This window comes from Trichosurus vulpecula, chromosome 9, assembly GCF_011100635.1.
Source record: "Trichosurus vulpecula isolate mTriVul1 chromosome 9, mTriVul1.pri, whole genome shotgun sequence".
In the NCBI taxonomy this organism is placed as follows: Eukaryota; Metazoa; Chordata; class Mammalia; order Diprotodontia; family Phalangeridae; genus Trichosurus; species Trichosurus vulpecula.
In genome coordinates, this window is record NC_050581.1 from 44,314,196 (window position 1) to 44,337,037 (window position 22,842).

General features: G+C 37.3%; 1 protein-coding gene across 1 annotated transcript in view; it reads left to right on the forward strand.

The window, feature by feature from the left end:
- SNX29 (sorting nexin 29) overlaps nt 1-22,842 on the forward strand; it is a 647,758-nt gene that overhangs the window by 566,701 nt on the left and 58,215 nt on the right. The window contains exon 20 of the mRNA XM_036738094.1: nt 19,423-19,562. Within this exon, the coding sequence (XP_036593989.1) occupies nt 19,423-19,562 (140 nt within the window). The remainder of the gene's footprint in view (nt 1-19,422; nt 19,563-22,842) is intronic.

The following is a 22,842-nucleotide window of genomic DNA, read 5'->3' on the forward strand; positions in this document are numbered from 1 at the left end:
CCAGGAAGTAGAGAGTGAAATTCAGGGAGCCATGGAGCACATATTTAAACAAGTGAGGCCATCTTTTTTTAGCTTTCCAGAGGCCATTTTTTAACCAGTCCAGGAGCTGAAATTTACCTTTACAATTTACATCTTCAAACTGAATCCAAGTCTGGTAGATAAACTCAGTAGAGTTTCAAGTATCTAAAGGAGACTGGATCATGAGATGTGGAATGTCCTATCTGTTCTACAAAAGACTGTGACATAAAATACCGCATATCATTTGGACCCTTGTATTCCTGTTTGTCTTGTAACAAGGATACTATCATAACCACCTATTTACTACAGGTCTATTGGACTCCATACTAAACTGCTTTATATTCGTGCAGTAGGCAGGAGAATATAAACATTTAATTTCAGAAGACCATGAAATGCTTTGAAAGATACATTGGATTTGGAATAGCTTTACAACAGAAGTAAAATACTAAACCATAGACATTTCTACATGGATATAGATTTTAAGAGGAAGAAAGTTTTGCTTTCCTTCTTTAGTCTTTTATTTGTTGCCCTCAGTGTTGCTGGAATTGAGGGGTGTGGGGCGGGGGAGAGGATTAGAGCAAATAGATTCCTTGAAAATTGAAAACATTTGAAAAAATAGTTATGCATATAGTGGAAATAGTATTTAACTGACAGTAACAAGAGTGTGGTAGGTGGCAGGAGTGAAATGGAAAATGAGGAATCATCTAAGATTGATACCAGCACAGCATATCATGAAATCACAGGATGTTTATATGGAAAAGGACTTTAGAGATCAACTAATTCCACCCTCTCCTTTCACAGCAACTCAGGTTGGAAGAGCTTAAGTGACTAGCTCAAGGTAGTGCAGCTCATCAGTGTTATTCCTCAGACTAGAATCTAAGGTTTAGGAGGCAATTATACACCTCTTAAGAGTCCATTACTTGTTTCACTAAACTATAATGCCTCTCTACTTTTCCCCCCTACAAAATGAATGTGAATTTTCAGAGAAATAGATTAAGGCATTTTTTTTAAGCAATGTAAATTAATGGTGACCACTTTGTGTACTTGAGTTGACCATGGCTTTGACTGGTGACCTAAGAGATGCCCATTTAGAGTAGAAGCTCTGAAGGAAGGACAACATTTGAACTACTTCCCTTGTAGCTATTGGTGAGCTAAGGAATTGATGTTTGAAGTGTGATCTGACAGCTATGAGGAAGTCTGCAGAATATTTCTCCATGTGCCTGCTATTTCTGCATGTGATTTTTTTTCCCCTGCTGGCATAAATAGTGGAGAATTTATACTGATCATAGAAGGACCTATTAGGCAGTCAAAAATGTCCTCCAAAATGTTGATTGTGGAGCTGTTAAACCTTTGACTACAGGCATTATAAGCATTTCTAAATCATGCCATTTATGGTTATAACATTTCCAATAGACTGTGAAATAATTCACAGTGTTTTAAGTGAACTAGCTCATCAGTAATGTAAGAATACCAATATTAACCATCTGCCAGGCAATCTCAATGCACATCTAGGGCCAATAGTGCTCTTAAGTGCCAACTCAGAAAGGGAAGACTGGGACAGAGACCAATGGGTCCCAGTAGAAGTTGAAAAAATAAAATCTATGACAACACTTTAAACTGTGCATTTTCATTTTATAACCTAAACTTGGTCTGATATCATCCCACTTGGGAGTTTTTTCAGGTTAGAAATACCAAGGATCTGTACTTTGGTATTTAAACTCTACTACAAGTGAAACCTACATACTTACATATACTTGTTCATTGGGGAAAAAAAAATCGCAGAGAAGGGATGTTACTTAAATTTTTAATTATGGAAATTAGAATAAAGCGTAGAAAAATAAAATCTTACAGGCTCTTCTCCAAAAAGGAGTCTTATCCATATATTAAAATCATACAAGATTACTTAATAATTACAACTACAGGGATTACTAGGCAATGACCCCCTGCTTATTATCAAGCAAGGCATAAAACAAAGAGGTCTAAGTAGGCTGGTTCATTTTTCTACTGCCCTGTGGTCAAGAAGAGACATATAGTATGTCAGTAAGTAAATGTATGATCAGAAAAGGAGATGGGTGAGTCATGTAATAAGACTTGGGGATAACAGATGGATGATGGCCAGAGTGCTCCCCTGAAGTAAAAAAAAAAAAGGCCTTGAAGAAGGCCTCTATTTACATTGGGTGGATCATCTGGCAAGGATCTGAGGGGAAACATGAACAAGACTCAGGATGAGAAGACATGGGTGGGTTGTGGTACATACTTATCCACAGTGATGAGACCATCATTCTGTTGACATGCTGAATGAAAAACTCAGAATCTATTTAGATCCATAAGGAATCTAAGCACTCTTCCCCCACTTTTAACATGGAAGGATTTTTAAGCATTGCAATCAAAATGGTTGCATCAACCATAGCACTATGTTAGGAAGAGAATGGGGGCATTAGTTTTAGAGATGAACTGAAAAGGGCAGAAATGATAATACAGAAAGACTGTTATGGGCTCTTAAAGGAGTCTAGATTAGAGGTGTCAGACTCGCTGCCCATAGCATGTAGCCAACATAATTCCTAAGGACTAAACCAGATTGAAATGTCATTAGGAAAGGTTTAATAGAATAAATAATAATACAGTACAACTCAGATAATATTAATTTGTGGTTTTCCAAGTCAATATGTAGTCCTTGGGGAACTGTTTTCTGTTTCATTTAGACATCACTGGTCTAGATGAAAAAAGAATACAATCTGAACTGAACTGGATGCAGTATGAATAGAGATGAGGGTCTGAATATGAAAGAGATTGTAGTAAAAAATGACAGCGTTTGGCAGCCAAGTAGATGTGTACAGTGAGGAGTCCAAGATTACTCTGAAGTTACAAGCCTATGTAACTTAGAGTATAGTGGTGCCATCTCCAAGGAAAAGTGAAAGAGCTATTCCTATGCAGAAAATCAAGCTATTGTCTTATTTTCTGTGGTCATAGTACATTAGCAGGGGGAGGGCTAAGAGTGGGGAATGAAGAGAAATAGCATTTCAGGACAATTAGGATTGTCAGGATTCAGAGTACAAATGCCCTTGGCAATATAGCAACTCTTATGTGCAAAGGAATTTAGCTGTTCCCTGTTCCCATGATTCCATTGTCATACTATCCTTACAGACTATGGCCACCTCCATCATCTTTGATTAGGGCGGGTGGTCTTCTCCGTCCTTATGGCTCTTTTTTTGACGGTTACAATCCCTCTATGGGTCTGTTTAAATGAAGCCGGATTTGTAGTTTGATGTTAGGTCTCACCAGTGTTATGTTGGACATTTCTTGAAGTGATGGTGGCTTCAGACATTTACAGGGAAGGTTGTTGTTGTTGTGTTTGTCCTTTATTCTTGAAGAGGACTATGACGTCAGGGAGATGATGACATGATTTGCAGTTGACTTTGATTTGAGTGAGGGAAGGCTGTGCAAGGTCACCGGCCTCACTTTCTCCTCCAGAGCCATCTGAGTCCAATGGCTAGATATTCATCAGGACAACTGGAGATGGCCCAGGATGTATTGGGAGGACAGGGGAAGTAGGTGAGTATCAAAAATTTCAAGCTATGCCAAAGGTTCACCTTGCATGGCAATCTATTATCTACAACCTGAGAGCAGAAAACAAGTTTAAGACTTGGTAGCTTTTACAAGAGTAATTCTACTAATTCCATAGGTTGCTGATTAGCTGACTTGTCCATTTTAATTCATCAGCAAAAGGGTATTCTTTTCAATAGGTGATCCAAAAAAGTAGGATTATTTCTCTATCTTAGGAGTCAAATTAACCCCTGAGCTGTATAAGGAGAACATGCAAAAAACAGAGTACCCAGCTTTCAGGGTGTGATAAGGCAATGCCATTGGACAAACAACAGCCCATTCTGAATGCATGACACATATTCAATAAACAATAAATCAGTTATTTTGAGGTTCACTATCTGCTTACCTTTGCCATAAGTTTCTGAGTATGGGATGTCCCTGGCATCAAAGAGCTTACAGTCTAATGGGAAATGGAAAGCTAACACACGTGAAATAATTAAATAACATTATTATTCAATGTTATATAATTAGTGTTGGATTGTGTGCAATTGATTGTAAGAGCTGTAGGAATTGAGAGAAATGTAATGTCTTCGAAGTCTGAGGTACCCAGAAAAGGCTTTCTGTCCCTAAGGAGACTAGAACATTATCTGCCTTTTCTTCTTGCCCTTTTCTCTGCCCAACCTTTTGTCAAGTTGCTGGGAGTTGGATCAGGGACCAAGAGGTCTCCTGAGGATTTGGTCATAATCCCAGTCATTTTGGGTCTAGAAGCTTAAGGTGATTTTTAGAAGTGAGGTTGAAATTCTGGCTGACTTTGAGGTAATACTGTTATGGTTACGGTTACCTGTATGACCTGTAGTATCAGAAAGCATTTTTCAAAATATGCCATAGAATTCTGGAACAACTGCTCCATTTCACAAAAGGATTATTTTTCAGATGTTGAGATTTTATTCTCCACAATCAATAAGGGCAAGGTTTTTGATTTCTAGTTAAAAGTTAGCAGGACACTTGTTGAAATGCACCAGGCTTAGATATTCATCTCCTCAGCTGTAGTAGACATGCACAAACTGGTGTAATTGGGGAAATGATTTTTTATAATAACTCCTAAGTGAGAATTTCTTTCTATGCAGCTGCATTCAAACTTATCACTACACACACGCAGAGCTGCAGATGCCTGGCATTCAGCTCCCATCTGTGACCACTGGTTACTTAACTGAACCAGAGTTTTCCTTCTAGCTTTATTGCATGGTGCCTACAGGTGCATGAAATGGAATTGTTTGTGGAAAATCTTAAGCCTCTTACTAGTAGGTAAATAGCCAAGACATTTTCCTGTAAAGGGGAAAAATCTCTTTCTCCCATGTGTTTGGCCAGATGTAGTGTGTGATGAGCCTTAGCAGTTCTCCAGATGTTACCTATAAAAAATCTAGTTTTTCTCTAAGACTTTGAGGGAAGTGACTTGGTATCCATCCTGAGTTCCTTTAGTTAGCTAGATTTTTCTCAATTAAAAACAACATCCAGTCTTGCATATGAGGACTTGCAAAAGTGGAAAATTTGCCAAATTCGTCTGCCCTTGTTTTAGTCAGGCCCATTCTGGAGTTTTGTGTTCAGTTCTGAGTGTTACATTTTAGGAGCATACCTCAGTTTACTTGAAAGCGTCCAGAAGAGGACAATTGGGATGGTTATGGGCTTGAAGATCGTTGCACCTGAACTTAACAGGTGCTAGGGAGGTTTAGCTTGGAGAAGAGACTTAGGGGAAACCCTATAGCTATCTTCAGACATTCTAAAGGATTTCAGGTGGAAGAGGGGTTAGATTTATTCTGCTTTGCCTCCATGGATACATCTAGGTACAGTAGATGGAAATTACAAAGAGGCAGTTTGTGCCATAAGGAAAAACTTCCCAACAAAGCTATTGAAAAGTGGAATGGAGCTGAAGATGAGTTCCTCTTCTCTGGAGATCTTTTAAAAAAAAAAGGCTGGTTGGCAGCTTTTTTAATGTGTTGTAGAAGATATTTTTGCTCAGATGCAAATTGAACTAAGATTCTTTGAGGTTATTTTAAACTCAAGATTTTTTAACGCACCCACCTCCTTCACCTTTACCCAGAAACTCCCCTCCACCCCACCCCCAGCACATCTTCCCTCTGTCCATACCTTACATCTCAGTTTTCCCAGGTCCTCCACATTTTCCTAGGTCCTGTATGGTCACATTGCCACCTCTCTTGAAGATGTATCTTACTTCTGTTCCCGTGCCTTCCAAGTTCCCACCCCACTTTGTGTCTTTTCCTTTATCCATCTGTTTTCCAAGTTTTTCTGTAGGAACTTTGCCTTGACTAAAACAGCTGGGCAGATAATTTTTGGTTTTGGCTCCTACTTAACCATGCTGCTACACATCTTGTCTAGTGAGTACTGAAGCATACTGATGATAGGGAGACACAAGAACAAGTAAATGGAGTTTTACTAGGCACCCTTTGCATGTCCCCAAATTGTGTCAGACTTTCAGAAGGTGATCTGTTTATGAGCCCCAACTGAGTAAAGGGGTTTTTTTCCCCTCTAGCTGCTCTTTCTTCAGACAAATGCAGATCCATAGTGTTCTTCTATTCCTTTGAAGAGTAGCAGCAATGAGGAGGCAAAGAAGCTCAGCCATCACCCCTGATAACTCTCCAGATACATTCTGAGCACATTAACATTAATAAGTCTTCAATTATAGGGCAGAGTACAAGAATCAGTGGAGTTTGGCATAGAAAAGTAATGAAATAGAAGCCAAGTCCAGGGATGGCACAACAGGATGATCTCATTGGCCTCTCTTGTTCTCTCCTTCCCTGTAGCTGGCCCTAATTAATCCCTGGATTTCATGGGCAGTGTTGTCTAAAATCATGGTAGACTGGGCAAGTGTTTTCACTTGATCCTCAAAGCAGGATATAAAAACTAGTCCAAAACTGAGCTAGAAGTGCCCCCTCTTGCTAACACCAGTCCCTCTACTGATACCCGTAAGGGGAGAGGACCATCCTCTCTACTCCAAAAACTTGTTCCCAATTATTTCCTTTCTCATCATCCATCTTCTTAGTCCACTGGCCCCTTATCTGCTGCCCACAAACATGCCCAATCCTCCACTATCTTTATAAAAACTCCACTTTACCCTTCCATCCCCTCGTACTATTTTCCTGTATCTCCTCTGTATGTAACAGTGAATGCCCAGAAAGAGCAGTTGACCTACACATATGTAGATTAGCAACTAGGAGAGATCATAAAAGTTATCATACATAGCCCTTGAGCTTAGCCTCGAAGGAAGCAAGGGATTCTACGAGGTAGGATAGGCTAAGGAGAGTATGCATTCTGGAAAAGAAGGACAACCTTTGCAAATGCACAAAAAAGGGATGTTAAATTTTGTCAACTAAATGTTCATTTTAGCTAGAACATAGAATGCCTAAAAGGGAATAATGTGGAATGTCTCAAAGTGTAGGCAGGAGTCAGATTGTGAAAGATTTTAAATGCCAGCTTGAGGAGTTCTGTTTTATCCAAGATGTAATCCAGAGACACTCTAGACTCAGGTAGGGGAGTGATAGGGTCTACATGAGTTCAATAGCATTTCCTCACTTTCCACTCACTTTTCCTCCCTTTACAGCCTGACTTTTTATTGTACCAGTTGACTAAAGCTATTCTCTCCAAGGTTACCAGTGAACATTTAACCATTATCCTTTCAGTCATCCAGTTTCATAATCACAGAGCTTATCTTCCCTTTCTGCCCCTACTCCCAGTCCCACCAATAGCCCCTCATTTATAAAATCTGTGTCCACAACATCTCACACCCAGCCCTCTTCTCTCTGCTCACAAAAAGTACTCATGTATGAGCCCTCATTACTTTGTGCCTGGTCTGTTATAGTATTCTCCTAATTGATCTTACTGCTCTCAGGTTCTCCTCTCTAGTCTGTCTTCCACATAGCCATTTTCCCAAGGCACAATTCTGATTGTCATTCCCCTGCTCAAGAATTTTCAGTGTCTTTCTGGTGCCTCTAGGATAAAATGCAAATTCTTCAGCCTGACATTTAAAGACCTCTACCCTCTGGCTCCCATCTTCCTTTTCTGATTTCTTTCTCATTTTTATATTTGTACTTTATGTTCCAGTCAATCTAGAATGCTTAACTGTTCCCCAAACATCTTCCTCTGTGTCTTTGCTTTGGCTGCCCTCCCAACCACTCCTAACCTTGTTGGAGTAAATGATGATGGTAGCCTTGAAGTGGGCATCCTGAGGGAGTACAGAAAAAAGTGGCCAATGCTCACCTTGCCACCTTTTGGATTGAATCCTTCCCCATAATAACTCTTCTCCCAGTAGAGTCATTGCACCTTCTCTCATTCACCATCACTTGAGGCAGATTTAAAATTGGCAGAGTGACCTATGATAGAGGAGAGGCTTTTAAAAAAAAATGTGCCCCCAACTCCCTCAGTCAGCCAGCTGGCCTAGATGTGAGTATTAAAGCCACTAGTGTGAACATTTGGAACTCATTCCCCACACACAAAATTAAGAAATACAATTTTCTTCTCTATGCTCTTGATTTTTATTATTTCTCCAAGTTTATTGAGTGAATATATTTTATTCAGCTTTGCTACAACCACCATACCAGAAGCTTCTAAAAGTGACTTAGTAATCTTTGAGAGACCATTAAGATGGTCCATAGTGACTGACTATTCATTGAACTATGAGGTCCCCTTAGAGAGTTTTAAAATTGACCATAAAAGGAAGTTCTTCCTCAATTTTCTCAATTAGCAATCAAGAAACAATTGCTAAGACATTGCTATTGGCATTGGCATTGAATCCCGGCATTAAATTTGTAATAAAAAAGAAATCCACATGTTTGCATAGTTTTATATTGTGACTCATTATCCATATCCTAGTTATTTAGTCTTCATTTCAGGATAACTACATCCACACCTTTTATGTGGTTTGAAACTTGAGAGGAAATGGAATGTTTAAGGGCTCAAGGAACAAAGTAATCACTGTTGTGTTTTTAAAGCTGAAGTGCCACAGGTAAAAACCACGTGGAAGAAACAATATTGAGTACAGTGGCAAAAACTAGATGTCCTAGGTCTCTGTTCACTATCCTTGTCTTTTTAAAAATGTAAATTAAATTTTTAAAATCATCAAATATTTATTTTTTTTCTCCCTCTCACTTTCTCTAACCCAATGAAGGGGGCAAAAAAACCCTTGAAACAAATATGCATAGTCAAACAGAATAGATTCCCATATTGGTCGTATCCAAAAATTTGTCTTATTATGTGTATATATATATATATATATATATATATATATATATATATATATATATATAATCCATCACCTCTCTGTCAGGAGGCAGGTAGCATTCTTCAGCAGTTATCTGAAATCATGGTTTATCATTGTGTCTATCAGAGTTCTTTAAGACTTTCCATATTGTTCATTTTTACCTTGTTATTGTATAAATTGTTCTGGTTCTGCTCACTTCATTCAGTATCAGGTACTACAAGTCTTCCCTGGCTTCTCTGAAACCATCTTTAATCATTTCTTACCACACAGTAACATTCCTTTACATACATGGGCCATAATTTGTTCAGTCATTCCCCAACTGATGGGCACCCTATTAGTTTCCAATTCTTTGCCACTACAAAAAGAGCTGCTTTAAATATTTTTATATGGAGAGGACTTTTACCTTTTTCTTTAATCTCTCTGGGGCATAGACCAAGTAGTGGTGACACTGAGTCAACTTCTTTTTTCACCACTACCAGAGTGGTAGTGCTTTAGTAAATTTGAGAGCATAGTTCCAAGTTGCTTTCCAGAATAACTGTACCAATTCACAGCTCCAATAGCAGTCTTCCTTCAGCTCCTGTAATATTTGCTTTTTTGGGGGGGGGGGTGTCGATTTTGCCATTTTGATATATCCCTAATTCTAGCCTTTCAATTAGACTTTATATATTGTTGAGCCCTATCTATGATTGTTGAGATATTATACTTAATGGATTGGTTTCTCTTCTCTTCCCCCTTATCATATGCATTGCTTTGAAATTCTTAACTTCACATTCACAACAACTACGCAAATATAAAGTTTCTGGTAACTAATGACACTAATACTAAATAGTTATTTGAAACTGCTGCATACACAAGTTAGTCTGAAAAATTGACTTTTTGCAAAATAGGAATGCAGTAGGAAGGGCATTGCCTGGAATGCCCTAGAAAACTACAGCTTCAGTGCCAAAGGGTGAGGGGGAAACCCCTTGTCTTCCTTATATGAATTTATAATTCAACCTTATTCATAACATTCAATAGTTTTAAAAATAGCTATTCTTAATTTGACTATCTTTATCCTCGTTAAGCTCAAAATAAAATTAACCTTTCTGGAAGAAAATTCCATTAAAATAGTCCTGACTGCTCTTTTTAAAAGTGAGCCCTAACTCCCAGTGCTCCCTATTAATAGTTTAAAGCATAATTGACAATAGTATTATGATAGGAAAGCAGCAGCCGAAAGACAGAGAAGACACAAGCTGTTAGATCTCATTAAGTGGCTACCCGAGCCATTTGGCACTTTCCACAAGCTAGGCTTTCATCCAGTTTCCTTCTAATGCTGTTTTTTGATAGGGGACCCAAGGAGCCAAACCAGAAAACTCACAAATAAGTAATGCTGATTTAGGTAACCCTGATATTCGTGCATCTCAGTATTATCCTTAAACAGATGACTACCTTCATCCCAGGAACTATCAGTGGTGCTCAGTAACCACTGATGAAAAACACAGTCCATGAAGAGCATTGCCCTTGTCTCACTGAGTAGTTTGGGAGTTTCTGATAACCTATTAAAAAAGAATTTTAAGATTGACTTTTGTTCTGTGCCATCCAGCAAATATAATATATTAAATAAAGATATATTAATATATTAAAAAGAGTCACTGCTAGATGCATTTCTTGGACACCTTTATGTCCATTAAAGATGCTTCTCTTTTATTAAATGGTACCATGGCATGATAGAGGCAAGTGAGCTTTTCAATGGTGGTTTCTGATTTGTAAGGTTACTTCAGTTAAGCTGCAGTTGAAGAATCTGGTCTTTTAGTTCAACAGTGTAATCATGCTGAGACAATACATTTGTTAGGTAACCAACCCCCATGTGATCAAAGCAGATCATTTTGTACCGCTCTTATGACAAAGAAGCACCAGTATGTTATACTTCACTGGAGGGCTTTAGGAACTCACACCCCATAGTTAAATGTGGGCATTGGTAAAGAGGTATACACTTCTTCTGGAATCTTCCTTATCACTCAGAGAGAAAAATAAAACTTTGTCCTGTTAAACTGAAAGCATCGGTCTAAAATGGGGGCAGAATCACAGAATGTTGAGATTAGGAAGGACCTCCAATATAGATAATTTAGCCACCCATTGTACAGATGAAAAGATGAAGGCCCTTTGGGGGTAGTGACTTGTCCAATGTCCAATAGCTGGTAAGCGGCAGAGCCAATACAAGATGCCTAGTCTTCTTTGTTCTTTCATAACACAATGCCTCCCATAACTGGTCCAAATGTACACTTGAAGAATACATTTCCACAAGCAGACAAGTTTCACAGGCGTCATAGGATCATAAAGCTGGGACTGGAAGGGACCTCTTAGATCATTGCATCCAGCTCCCTCATTTAACAGATTAGGAAACTGTGGCCCATGGTGATAAGCGACTTGCCTGAAGTCAAACAGGTAGTAAACATCAGAGGAAAACTTTGAACCCTGGTTCTCTTCTACTGTGCAGCACTGCCTCAGCTCCTGAGAGGACATAGACAAGGGTCACATACCATTGGGCAGATATGTATGGGTTCTTGTCTACATTACTGGAGAGAACTATCAATGAGATTACAGATCCATCTGAGCATCTCTCATTCTGCCTTCCTGAAGAGTTGTTTATAAGTAGATTTTTTTTGTAGATCAAATCCTATTTTAAGTAGAATTAGAGATATATAATCAGATTTATGTGGGCTAGTTACAAAACAAGGATAAGAGATGGATAGCTAGACTGTGAAGTCCATTGGCACCCCCATACTGTCAAGAGATCTAGAGGAAGGTCCCCAGCATGTTGGATAGAGTCTGGTAAAAGGATTCATGGGAGGTCCTAGTATAGAACATTCAAGTAGCAAAAGATGAGAAGGTGTGGCTAGGTTGTAACGTGTACTATTGGAAGGATTACCTACTTTACCACCTTGATAGATCCATCAAATTATTTAACTACATCTTGATATTTTAAGGAAATCTGTGTTGAATCCTTACAGAAATTTTAAAATCCTTTTATAATACAAATAATCATTACCCATATCTGTTGTTTGAATTCATATGTTTGTACATCACATTTTCTTAAAATAGGGGCTAGTTGTTTCTTCCCTGTGGTTTTCAATTACACCTTTTCATGTAGAGCTACATATGGCAGTTATTTAGATATTCTCCAGAATTAATTATAGTTCTCCTATGCCAACTTTGTCTTACTTCTGAAAGCTTTGCTGGGTACATTATAAGTTTAACCAGTGTCATATATCTTTACATCTCTTCTGGAGCCAATCTGAAAAAGCGGCTAGAATGCTAGCTAGGCCTGGTGCCTACAGATTCTACCTCTGATATCTTGCTGTGTGCCTAGGTTCATACATCATTTGACATCCCTGAACTTCAGGCATTTTTATAAGACTTGGTTTCTAAATTTCATAGAATTCCCCTACTGAGGATCTTCATCTATCTTTTACAAACATAGCACAGTGTTCTGCATATAATAGATACTAAATAAATATTTGTTAAGTGGAATTAAAAGAGCTAACAGTGAAGGATCAGCAGGCCTCTTCTGCTGTCCTTGGCTTTGCTGTGGCTTTCAATTTTAAATTGGATCTAGAACTAAATCCCACTCCCTTTCAAAAGCAGAGTTGAGAACAAAGCAGAGAAGTGCCACCTTAAATTTTCCTTTCCTTCTTTATGACATTAAAAAAAATTTTTTTAAAAGAATTTCACACACTTTACTGGGTTGATTAGCTGTTTTGTCAAAAGCAGTGGCACTTGTGCAGCCCTTGAGGAATTTCCTGTACAGATTAAAAACGTGGACTGATTAGAAACGTTCAGCACAAACTTAGAATATTAACCACCTTTCCACTGAGGGCCTTCTAATTGCTTAATAATGGGTTGAGACTTTTAGACTGCAGAACGTATCCTGACATTCAAACCAGGTGAGCCAAATATCTGAATAAAAGAGAGAAGGCGTTGGCTCTTGAACAAAAGATATTTCGATCTCTCTGAATAACCATTATAGTCTCACTCTAATGTGCTACATTTACTGACAGATTGTATTGTATTTTAGCCCATGAGCATTGTGTACCCTACTGAAGGGGATTATGCTGCTATTAAAATTAAAGAATGTTAGCAGCTGGGCCCATTGTCATGTACCCTGGCTGTAAGACACACCATGGGATAAGGCAGAGGAGACAACTCTCATTCAGTTGTGCCAGCAATGAGTGTCATTTCTAAGGCCTACACAAATGGAGAACTTCAACTGCATGAAGATATAAGAATCCCTTCTCTGAAAACGAAAATGATGGTGAGGGACTCCTTCATCTCCCAGAGCGTCCAGAGAAGTCAGTAATAATGTTAACGAACTGACATTTCTACAGTTTTTATGAGGGTTGCAAAATACTTTTCATGTATTACCTTAACTGAGCCTCACAACAGCCTGCGTGAACTAAGTCCTACTGGTATTATCATTCCCATTTCATGAAGGCATAAACCAAGGCTCAGAAATTAAGTGACTTGCCCATGGTCAAAGAATAAGTAAGTATCCAAGGTAAGATTCAAACCCATTTCTCTCCTGACTGGAAGTTCAATGAGCTTTCCATTAAACCATACTGCCTCATAATCCTTACACACTCTCAGTTACTAAATGAAAAAATAATTTCTTTAGAAGTCCTAAGATGGAAGAATTCCTTGGCCAGAGATGTTACAGAATTTCCTTCTCTTGTAAGTAAAAAAAGATGTCAGAGAGGATTCTGTGTCTGAGATCTTTAGATAAGGGTCTGTCTAAAGCAAGGGTCCTTAACCCTTTTTGTGTCATGGATCCTTTTGACAATCTGGTGAAACCTTCTCAGAATACATTTTAAATAATTGGAGGAATTGCTAATTTCAGTTAAAGTTTAGTGAAAATAAAGATGTACTTTTCCCCCATCCAATTTTTCAGAGCCTCTGAAGTCTATCTGAAGAGCTCTCTGATCTAAAGCAAAGGTAAGGGAAGGGAACAAGTGTTTATTAAGTGCCTGTTTTGTGCTAAGTACTTTACAAATATCATCTCATTTGTCTTTAAAGCCAAAGGAATGACTAAATGATTTGTCCAGCACTAGAATTCTCTTATCATTTGCTTTTAAATGATTATTTCCTCTACAATGTTAATTGTAAAGGAGAAGCTGCATGGCATAACAGAGGGAGGACTGGCTCTGGACCCAGGAAGAGCCAAATTCAAGTCCCATCTCTAACACAAACTGGCTTTGTGACCTTGGGCAACTCACTGAACCTGTTAGTGATTTAGGGCCAAGAAGTGTCAAACTCCTGCTGGGGCAAGACTCCCAGAGTACTGCCAGAATTAGGTTAAAATGTAATTGGAAAATGTTTAAAAAAAACAAATAAAAATATAGTATAACTTAAGTAACATTGATTTATGATTTTCTAAGTCAGTATGTAACCAGCAGGGATCTGTTTCTATTTGATTTTGACACCACTGACTTACACAACTCTCTAAGACAATTAACTACAGAGAAATGTTGATGTGCAGATGCGTTTCCTCACTTGGAAGTTCCTTATACTAATGAGATCGCAGGCCCACTCCCTATCCCTAATACTTTTTATAATTGATATCCAACAGTAAGATACATTCTCTGTCTAGGAGAGGCCACCTTATAGAGTTCGTTCAATAACAGACTTGCCTAAAGCTGGCAAATGCTTCATTTCTGATTAGTTGATAGTGTTTGAGAATTTGTGAGTAATGTGCTAGGACAAAGCCTCCTTCATCCTGAACAATGAACTTTCACTGATAGGGCTGTAGAAACTTGTATAACGTTTGCTACTTAAATGAAGTTTTCTTACCTTTGAGTTTATCCTCTGCAAATACAGAGTTGTGGAAGAGTCCAGGAAAATTATTTTAGGATACCCTAAGTCATTATGTAGGGAGATGGTTTACTGCAATTCAGCAAATATTTCTTATGTGCCTACTGTGCGCAAGAATATTGTTCTAGAAAAGTAGTAACAAAATTCATCTGGAAGAAAAAAAGTTCCAGAATATGAAAGGAATTAAAGAAAAGAAATTCAAGGGAAAGTGGCCCAGCCATACCAAATCTAAAACTGTATTTTTAAAATAATTATTTTTAGTTTTTAACATTCATTTCCATAACATTTTGAGTTTTGAGTTTTCTCCCCTACTCTCTCCACCTCCCTCCCCAAGATGGCTTGCAATCTGATATAAGCTCTACTTATACATTTCGTATTAAACACATTTTCACATTAGTCATGATGTAAAGAAGAGTTAGAACTAGTGGGAGGAACCATGAGAAAGAAGAAACAAAACAAAATAACAAAAGAAAAGGAGAGGAAATAGTATGTTTGATCTGCATTCAGACTCCAAAGTTCTTTCTCTCAATGTGGATAACATTCTCCATTGTTAGTCTTTTGGAGTTGCCTTAGATCCTTGCATTGCTAAGAAGGGCTAAGTCTGTCAAGGTCAGTCATCACATAATGTGGCTGTTAGTGTATACAGTGTTCACCTGGTTCTGCTCATTTCACTCTGCATCAGTTCATATAAGTCTTCACAGGTTTTTCTGAAGTCCACCTGTTCATCATTTCTTATGGAACAAAGTATTCCATTACATTCATATACCACAACTTGTTCAGCCATTCCCCAGTTGATGGGCATCTCCTTGATTTCCATTTCTTGGCTACCACAAAAAGAGCTACTATAAATATTTTTGTACATGTGGGACCTTTTTCCCATTTTTATGATCTCTTTGGGATACAGCCCTAGAAGTGGTATTGCTGGATCAAAAGGTATGGACATTTTTATAGCCCTTGGGGCCTTGTTCCAATTGCTCTCCAGAATGGTTGGATCACCTCACAGCTCCACCAACAATGAATTAGTGTTCCAACTTTCCCACAAATTCTCCAACACTTATCATTTTCCTGTTTTGTCATGTTAGCCAATCTGAGAGGTGTGATGTGGTACCTCGGATTTGCATCTCTCTAATCAATAGTGATTTAGAGCATTTTTTCATATGAGTATAGTTTTAATTTCTTCCTCTGAGAACTGCCTGTTTATATCCTTTGACCATTTATCAATTGGGGAATGACTTGTATTCTTGTAAATTTGACTCAGTTCTCTTTATATTTTAGAAATGAGGTCTTTATCAGAGACACTAGTTGTAAACATTCTTTCCCAGTTTTCTGTTTCCCTCCTGGTCTTGGTTGCATTGGCTTTGTTTGTACAAAACCTTTTCAATTGAATGTAATCAAAATTATCCATTTTGCATTTCATGATGTTTTCTGTCTCTTGTTTGGTCATAAATTCCTCCATTCTCCATAAATCTGAGAGATAAACTATTCTTTGCTTCCCCAATTTGTTTATAGTATCAGCCTTTATACCTGGATCGTTTCCCCATTTGGACTTTTTTCTGGTATACAGTGTGAGACGTTGGTCTGTGCTCAGTTTCTGCCATACTGTTTTCCAGTTTTCCCGACAGTTTTTGTCAAACAGTGAATTCTTATCCCAGAAGCGGGGTGTTTGGGTTTATCAAACAGTAGATTGCTATAATCATTGACTACTATGTCTTCTGTACCTAACCTATTCCATTTATCTACCCCTATGTTTCTTAGCCAGTACCAACTAGTTTCAATGATTGCTGCTTTATAATACAATTTAAGATCTGGTATGGCTCGGCCACCTTCCCTAGCATTTCTTTTCATGAATTCCCTTGATATTCTGGACTTTTGTTCTTCCAGATGAATTTTGTTACTGTTTCTTCTAGCTCTATAAAATAATTTTTGGTAGTTTGATTGGTATGGCACTGAATAATTTAATTTAGGTAGAATCATCATTTTTATTATATTAGCTTGGCCTATCCATGAAGAACTGATATTTTTCCAGATGTTTAGATCTTATTTGTGTGAAAAGTGTTTTGTAATCATGTTCATATGATTCCTTGGTTTGTTTTGGTAGGTAGACTCTCAAATATTTTGTAATGTGTACATTGACTTTAAATGGAATTTATCTTTCTATCTCTTGCTGTTGGACTTTGTTAGTTATATATAGAAATGCTGAGGATTTATGTGGGTTTATTTTATATCCTGCAACTTTGCTAAATTTTTTACTTGAATCTCCAGGATTCTCTAAGTCATCTTATCATCTCCAAAAAGTGATAGCTTTGTTTCTTCTTTGTCTATTCTAATTTCTTCAATTTCTTTTTCTTCCCTTATTGCTAAAGCTAACATTTCTAGTACAATATTCAACAACAGTGGTGAGAATGGACATCCTTGTTTCACCCCTGATCTTATTGGAAATGCTTCTAGCTTATCCCCATTATTTATAATGTTTGCTGATGGTTTCACATGGATGCTACCTATCATTTTAAGGAAGACTCCATTTATTTCTGCGCTCTCTAGTGTTTTTAATAGAAATGGGTGTTGTATTTTTTTGAATGCTTTTTCTGTATCTATTGAGATATTCATATGATTTCTATTAGTTTTGTTATTGATATCATTAATTATGCTGATAGTTTTCCTAATATTGAACCAGCCCTACATTCCTGGTATGAATCCTACTTGGTCATAGTGTTTTGTCCTCAAAATAAAGACTTGATGTAAAGTCTGGAAAGACTTACATGAACTGATGCTGAGTGAAGTGAGCAGAACCAGGAGAACATTGTACACAGTAACGGCAATATTGTGTGATGGCCAACTTTGATAGATCATTGTAGATCTAAGACAATTCCAAAAGGCTCGTGATGGAAAATGCTGTCCACATCCAGAGAAGGAACTATGGAGTCTGAGTGCAAATCTAAGCATGCTATTTTCTCTCTTTTGTTGTTTTTTGTTTTTTTGTTTTTTTTTTGTTTTGGTTTTCCCCTTTTGTTCTGATTCTTCTTTCACAATATGACTGCTGTGGAAATATGTTTAATATCATTGTACATGTATAGCCTATATCAGATTGCATGCCATCTTGGGGAGGGGGAGGGGAGAGAGGGGAAAAAATTTAGAACTTAAAGTCTTATAAAAGTGAATGTTGAAAATGAAAAATAATTTTAAAAAAAAGAATACTGTTCTAGGTGCTGAGGAGACAGAAACAATGAAAAACTCCTAGCCTCTTAAGCATCTGCTCTTCTAATGGGCAGTGAGAGGATATACTCAGATAAGTAGACAGAAGCAAGTATAAGGTCCTGAGGCACATCTAGAAGATAGCCCAAGCTCTCAATCTTTGAGCCCCCAAAATTATAGGCCCTCTAGTTCCTTTGGTGCCCTGAGGCTCAGATTTTCTCTGAATCCCAGGTGAATATGTATCCCCTTCAGTTCAGATGCTCTCCTGCCTTCAGTGTTTTCCCACAAAGAGGTTTTTTTGCACTATCGCTTTGACACAAAAATGTCTTTTAATGGGTACCAGCTGATAAGATATTAAATTTCTGCAAATATTTTAGCAGCTTTACATTATCTATGCCTGATGCTAAGTTACTATATTGTAACCTTCTCAAGGCCAAAGTAAGTTTTGGTTGTTTTGTTTTTCCATAATATACATTAATGCATTGATTCATCAGCATGAGAACTCCTATTGTGGAAACTCCCTTCACCAATGCAGCTTTAAATCTATCTATACCCTATATACAATCTTAGATAATTGCTTGATTCCTGTATGAGTTTATGACCATAAACCAAGCTGAATAACTTTATGGTTGAAACCTAGGCCCAAGGCATAGCCAACAGTGGTCTTGATGTGGTATCCAAAAGTGTTTCCTTTTGGTAGTTTTTATAGTTGGTATATTTTGTAGAACTAAAGATGGAACATCAGCTAATGTGTACAGCACAGAAGAATATTTATAAAGCTAATGAATGGGATTCTATTTATACCTCTACTGTGAGGAGTTAAGATAGGTCAGCATAAAACCTCATTCACTAATTATTGATTTTAGCATTTGAAAGTGTTAGCATTTAAAGTGTTAGTTGAGTCTGGGTTCCCAAGGTGAAATGCAGAATGAATAAAATTCATCTTTCTAAGACTATAAATTGAAGAGTAGGTGCAGACCTGTGTTGATAGGGGGATGTTTTCTTCATATGGGAGTTCTCTATAGCAATTAAATCATATTTCCAAGTCCCCATTCCTAACCCTTTGAAATTCAGACATTTTTGTGGACATCACAGTACATTTATCTATAGTTGCTAATGGCTTTAATAAAGCCAGTATGTCATGTTTATCCATTGTAATAAAATATGCACAGTACAGTAGTTTGTTAATTGTAATTTTCTGTGGGAGGGTTAGTTATGTAAGTTATGACAGTTATATTTCACATATTCAAAATTGAAGTTGTAGGACTTAAAGTTCTTTTTCTATGGCCATCTGATTTTGCAGACATTATTCTTTCTCTGATATAATTGGTGAGGGAGGAACAAATAAAAGGCTTTAATAACAAAATGTACACTGGTTCCTGGGGGGAATAGATTTGATTACCAATTCTGTTGTGTGACGTAGGCAAAAGTCAAGTGAAGTCCACTTGCAGATGATCTATGAGTATCATCTGTCAATGCTTATCAAAATGGCAAATACAACTCAGTAGACCAACCTATTTTAGCACATCTTTTTGTCTTTTTATTTCTTTCAGGATGCAAAGTTTGTAGAGGAGAGACGAAAACAACTACAGAATTACTTAAGAAATGTTATGAACAAAATAATCCAGGCTGTCCCAGAATTTGCAGCCAGTCCCAAAAAAGAGACTCTTATTCAATTGATGCCCTTTTTCATGTGAGTATATGTCAAATGACTATGTGATCTTTAAAGAATAACAACAAATTAACCTTTTTTACCCTTCTTCTCATGAAATGAAGTACCATTTAATTTCCCTAGATACAGTGGACACTTAAATGGACTTTAAAAATTTAAAAACACATGAAACAGAGAATACATTCATTATCTTACTATTTTTATGTGATTGTGAGTTTACTTAATTACATTTATCACTTAGTTTTCAAATACGCAGTGTGCAATTAAAAATTGTACTTGATTTGCAAAATAAAACAGAACCACATAGTGTACATTTTTGCATATTTCAAAGGTATCATTGAGACTCCACAAAATTAATGATAAGAATTCCTCTCCACAGATTCGATTGTTCTTATACAAAAATGACTCATGAGACATATTAACATAAAAATATAATACTACTTCCTTTCAGTACTCAAAAAATTAATAGTTTCTTTGGTGCTCCATGCTTTTAGTGGACAGTCTTCATGAGTTGCTCTTGGCCTCATGGCCAACCTTTTGTTGATGAGTCTAGGCATACTTAGAAGCTGGTGCTCCCATGATAGATATATACATGTTCTCTTGCCAGGTAGTTACTCAAGCCTTGCCAGCTTGGTGAGATATTCAGGATCTTATGCTCCACTAGCTAGAGCTATTTCTCACAGGTATGGCAATGGTGTGGTAATAATAGCTGGGTGGCACCATGGGTAGAAGGCAGGGCCTGGAGTCAGGAAAGCTCAATTTCAAATCAAATCTCAGACATTTACAACCCTGGTCAAGTCATTTAATTTGTGCCTTGGTTTCCTCATTTGTAAAATTGGAGTACCAATAGCATCTTCCCCCTAGGGCTGTTGTGAGAATAAAACGGGATAATATTTTAAACTGCTTTGCAAACCTTAAAGCACTACATTAATCCTTATAATAATAATTATTAATTAGACTTTTTCCAGCTGGTATGGTGTTTACCAGCCCTTCTCTTATATAAAAGTTTTAGCAGTGTAGGTTTAGTATCCTGAACCATAGTCTTAAATAGCCTAAGAGTCATTATACTACTGAATCTTCCAAACTCTCAGTCTTTTTGTCCTACCTCAGTGATAGAGCTAGGTACTGGACCTAGGATTTCATTTCTACCAATAGTGGTTGGCACCTTTTGTGCAGCTTTTAGTCTTAGAGAGTTGCCTCAAGCACTAAAGGTCAGGGGGCTTACCCAGAGTCACAGGTCAGTCAGTTTGCATCAGAGCCAGGACTTAAGTCCACACCTTCTGGGCTTTAAGGCTGAATCTTTATCCACTAGATCATGCTACCTTCCAGTCACTCATAATTGTGATAATTGTCACTAACTATCATCAAGATATGCTGTTAATTAAATGTTAAATTTAGCCTGTTGTATAATTTCCAAAATTACATGAAATATTTTATTTTGTTGTCTTTTATGTGGGAAGTCCTTATTCCATAGGAGACAGTAGATAAGTTTGACACATGGATAAGTTTATGTTTTTGTCCCTCACAAATTATTTGTGACATAAATGCCTGATTTCTGTGTTTCCCTAGGGCCACGCAGTCAAACATAAAACACTCCAGGTATTCTTTTAAAGGCACAAAATTAATATGTGAATCACCTTTTAGATAATCTGATTTTTTTCTCCCTTCTTTTGGTAAAATTCTACCTCAGTCTAAGAGCTGGGCCATTATAAAGCATATTCCCCATGCTGTCTGAAATAAAAAAAGCTGGGAAAGCCGTAGGTGCTAATGTTTCTGGTTAGAGTGACTGTAGTAATTTCTAGTGCCTGTTTACCAAACATTAGTCAGTTGAATTGTAAAAATTGTATGTTAATGTGAACATCTCTGTATGTTGTGTAATTTCAATTGCACTGGTTACCATTAATCAGAGCTGAGGAAAAAAACTTTTTGTGCTTGATTAACATAGAGAACATAAGGTTCAATTTCATGGGCTTTTTTAAAAAAGAAATTCCGTCGGAGACTAACAAATGACAAAATATTGATATTGGAATTTTGACTAAATATTGATCTATATTTCATTTGCTGAAATAAAGCAGTTTTTCCCACCTTGGCTTTACTTGCTCTCCTAAATCACAGTGATTTTTTTTGAGGGAGAAGGAATTTACAGATTGAAATATTCATATTGGTGTAATGAAGGTAGATTTGTAGCCAAGTCCCTGGCATACCAGTGGCTTTCTGAATGCAGAGGTTTTCTACCTGCAAGGAGCTCTGTGCTCCTATAAGCAGCAGTGGATTTTAATTAGACAGAGCTAAAAAGTTAACAATGGGGCATTTCTCATTGCAGAAATCAAGTAGGATAGAAATCTTGCCTAATAAAGCCTCCTCCCAAAGACTTTATTATTATTCTAAATCTTGGTAAATTCTCCCTAGTTTTTTTTTTGGTTAATCCAAGGTTACAATGACCCCATTTTGTTAATGAGAAGAAAATCTTTAGTCATTAATGACCAAAGATACCATGTGAACTAAGCATATTAATTAAAGATTTAGCAGAATGAATTTTGCCCATAAAAATCTTCATTCCGGTCTTATCCATGTTAACAAGAGAAATAGCTCTTAATGAAAAATAACATAATAAAAAAAAGCGTACTAGCTCCAGTTACTTTGAATTCTACTTTCTTTATGAAGCAGCCTACATGAGAGGTCTTACCCTGAAATACTGAGTAAATAAACAGAAGACCCTGTAGTGCTCCCTTAGGCTGAGCATCCTATGCTTTTAATTGATCCTGCTTTTTTTTAATTAGAGGAACTATGACCTGACAGTTTGAGGTTGATGTCATAGAATAAAAGAAGTGTCAGATGTTTTGAAATTGCTTTAATGAAGAACTTATATTATAAGAATTCATTTTGTGGCACTGGGCTGCACATGGTAAAGGCATGAGTGATTTGTTGCTCCATCATTTAGCAGGTTATTAAAATGTTTTTCAGCAAAGTAATTCATCCTTGGGAAATGCATCATGTTATGCTGTTCCTTGAGGGAAAAAAAGTTACGGGGGTGGAAGAAAGAATAATGTAGGTCGCAGCACAAATTCCAAGCTGAATTTTTCAGCAGAAAACTAAGTTGCTTTTTTTTTTCACTTCTTCTGCCACATTCACTCTTTAAGTTGTTAAATATATTTTCCCAAAATGTTACCCAACTATACTGTAGCTCCAGTGAGCTGAAGTTTTGCTAGAACTATAATGTGTACCATTCTAAATGACTGTAAGAGCTGGGTGATTGATTTGGGGTGACAGTCTGACCTTGGTGTAGTCACTGTTATCTGAC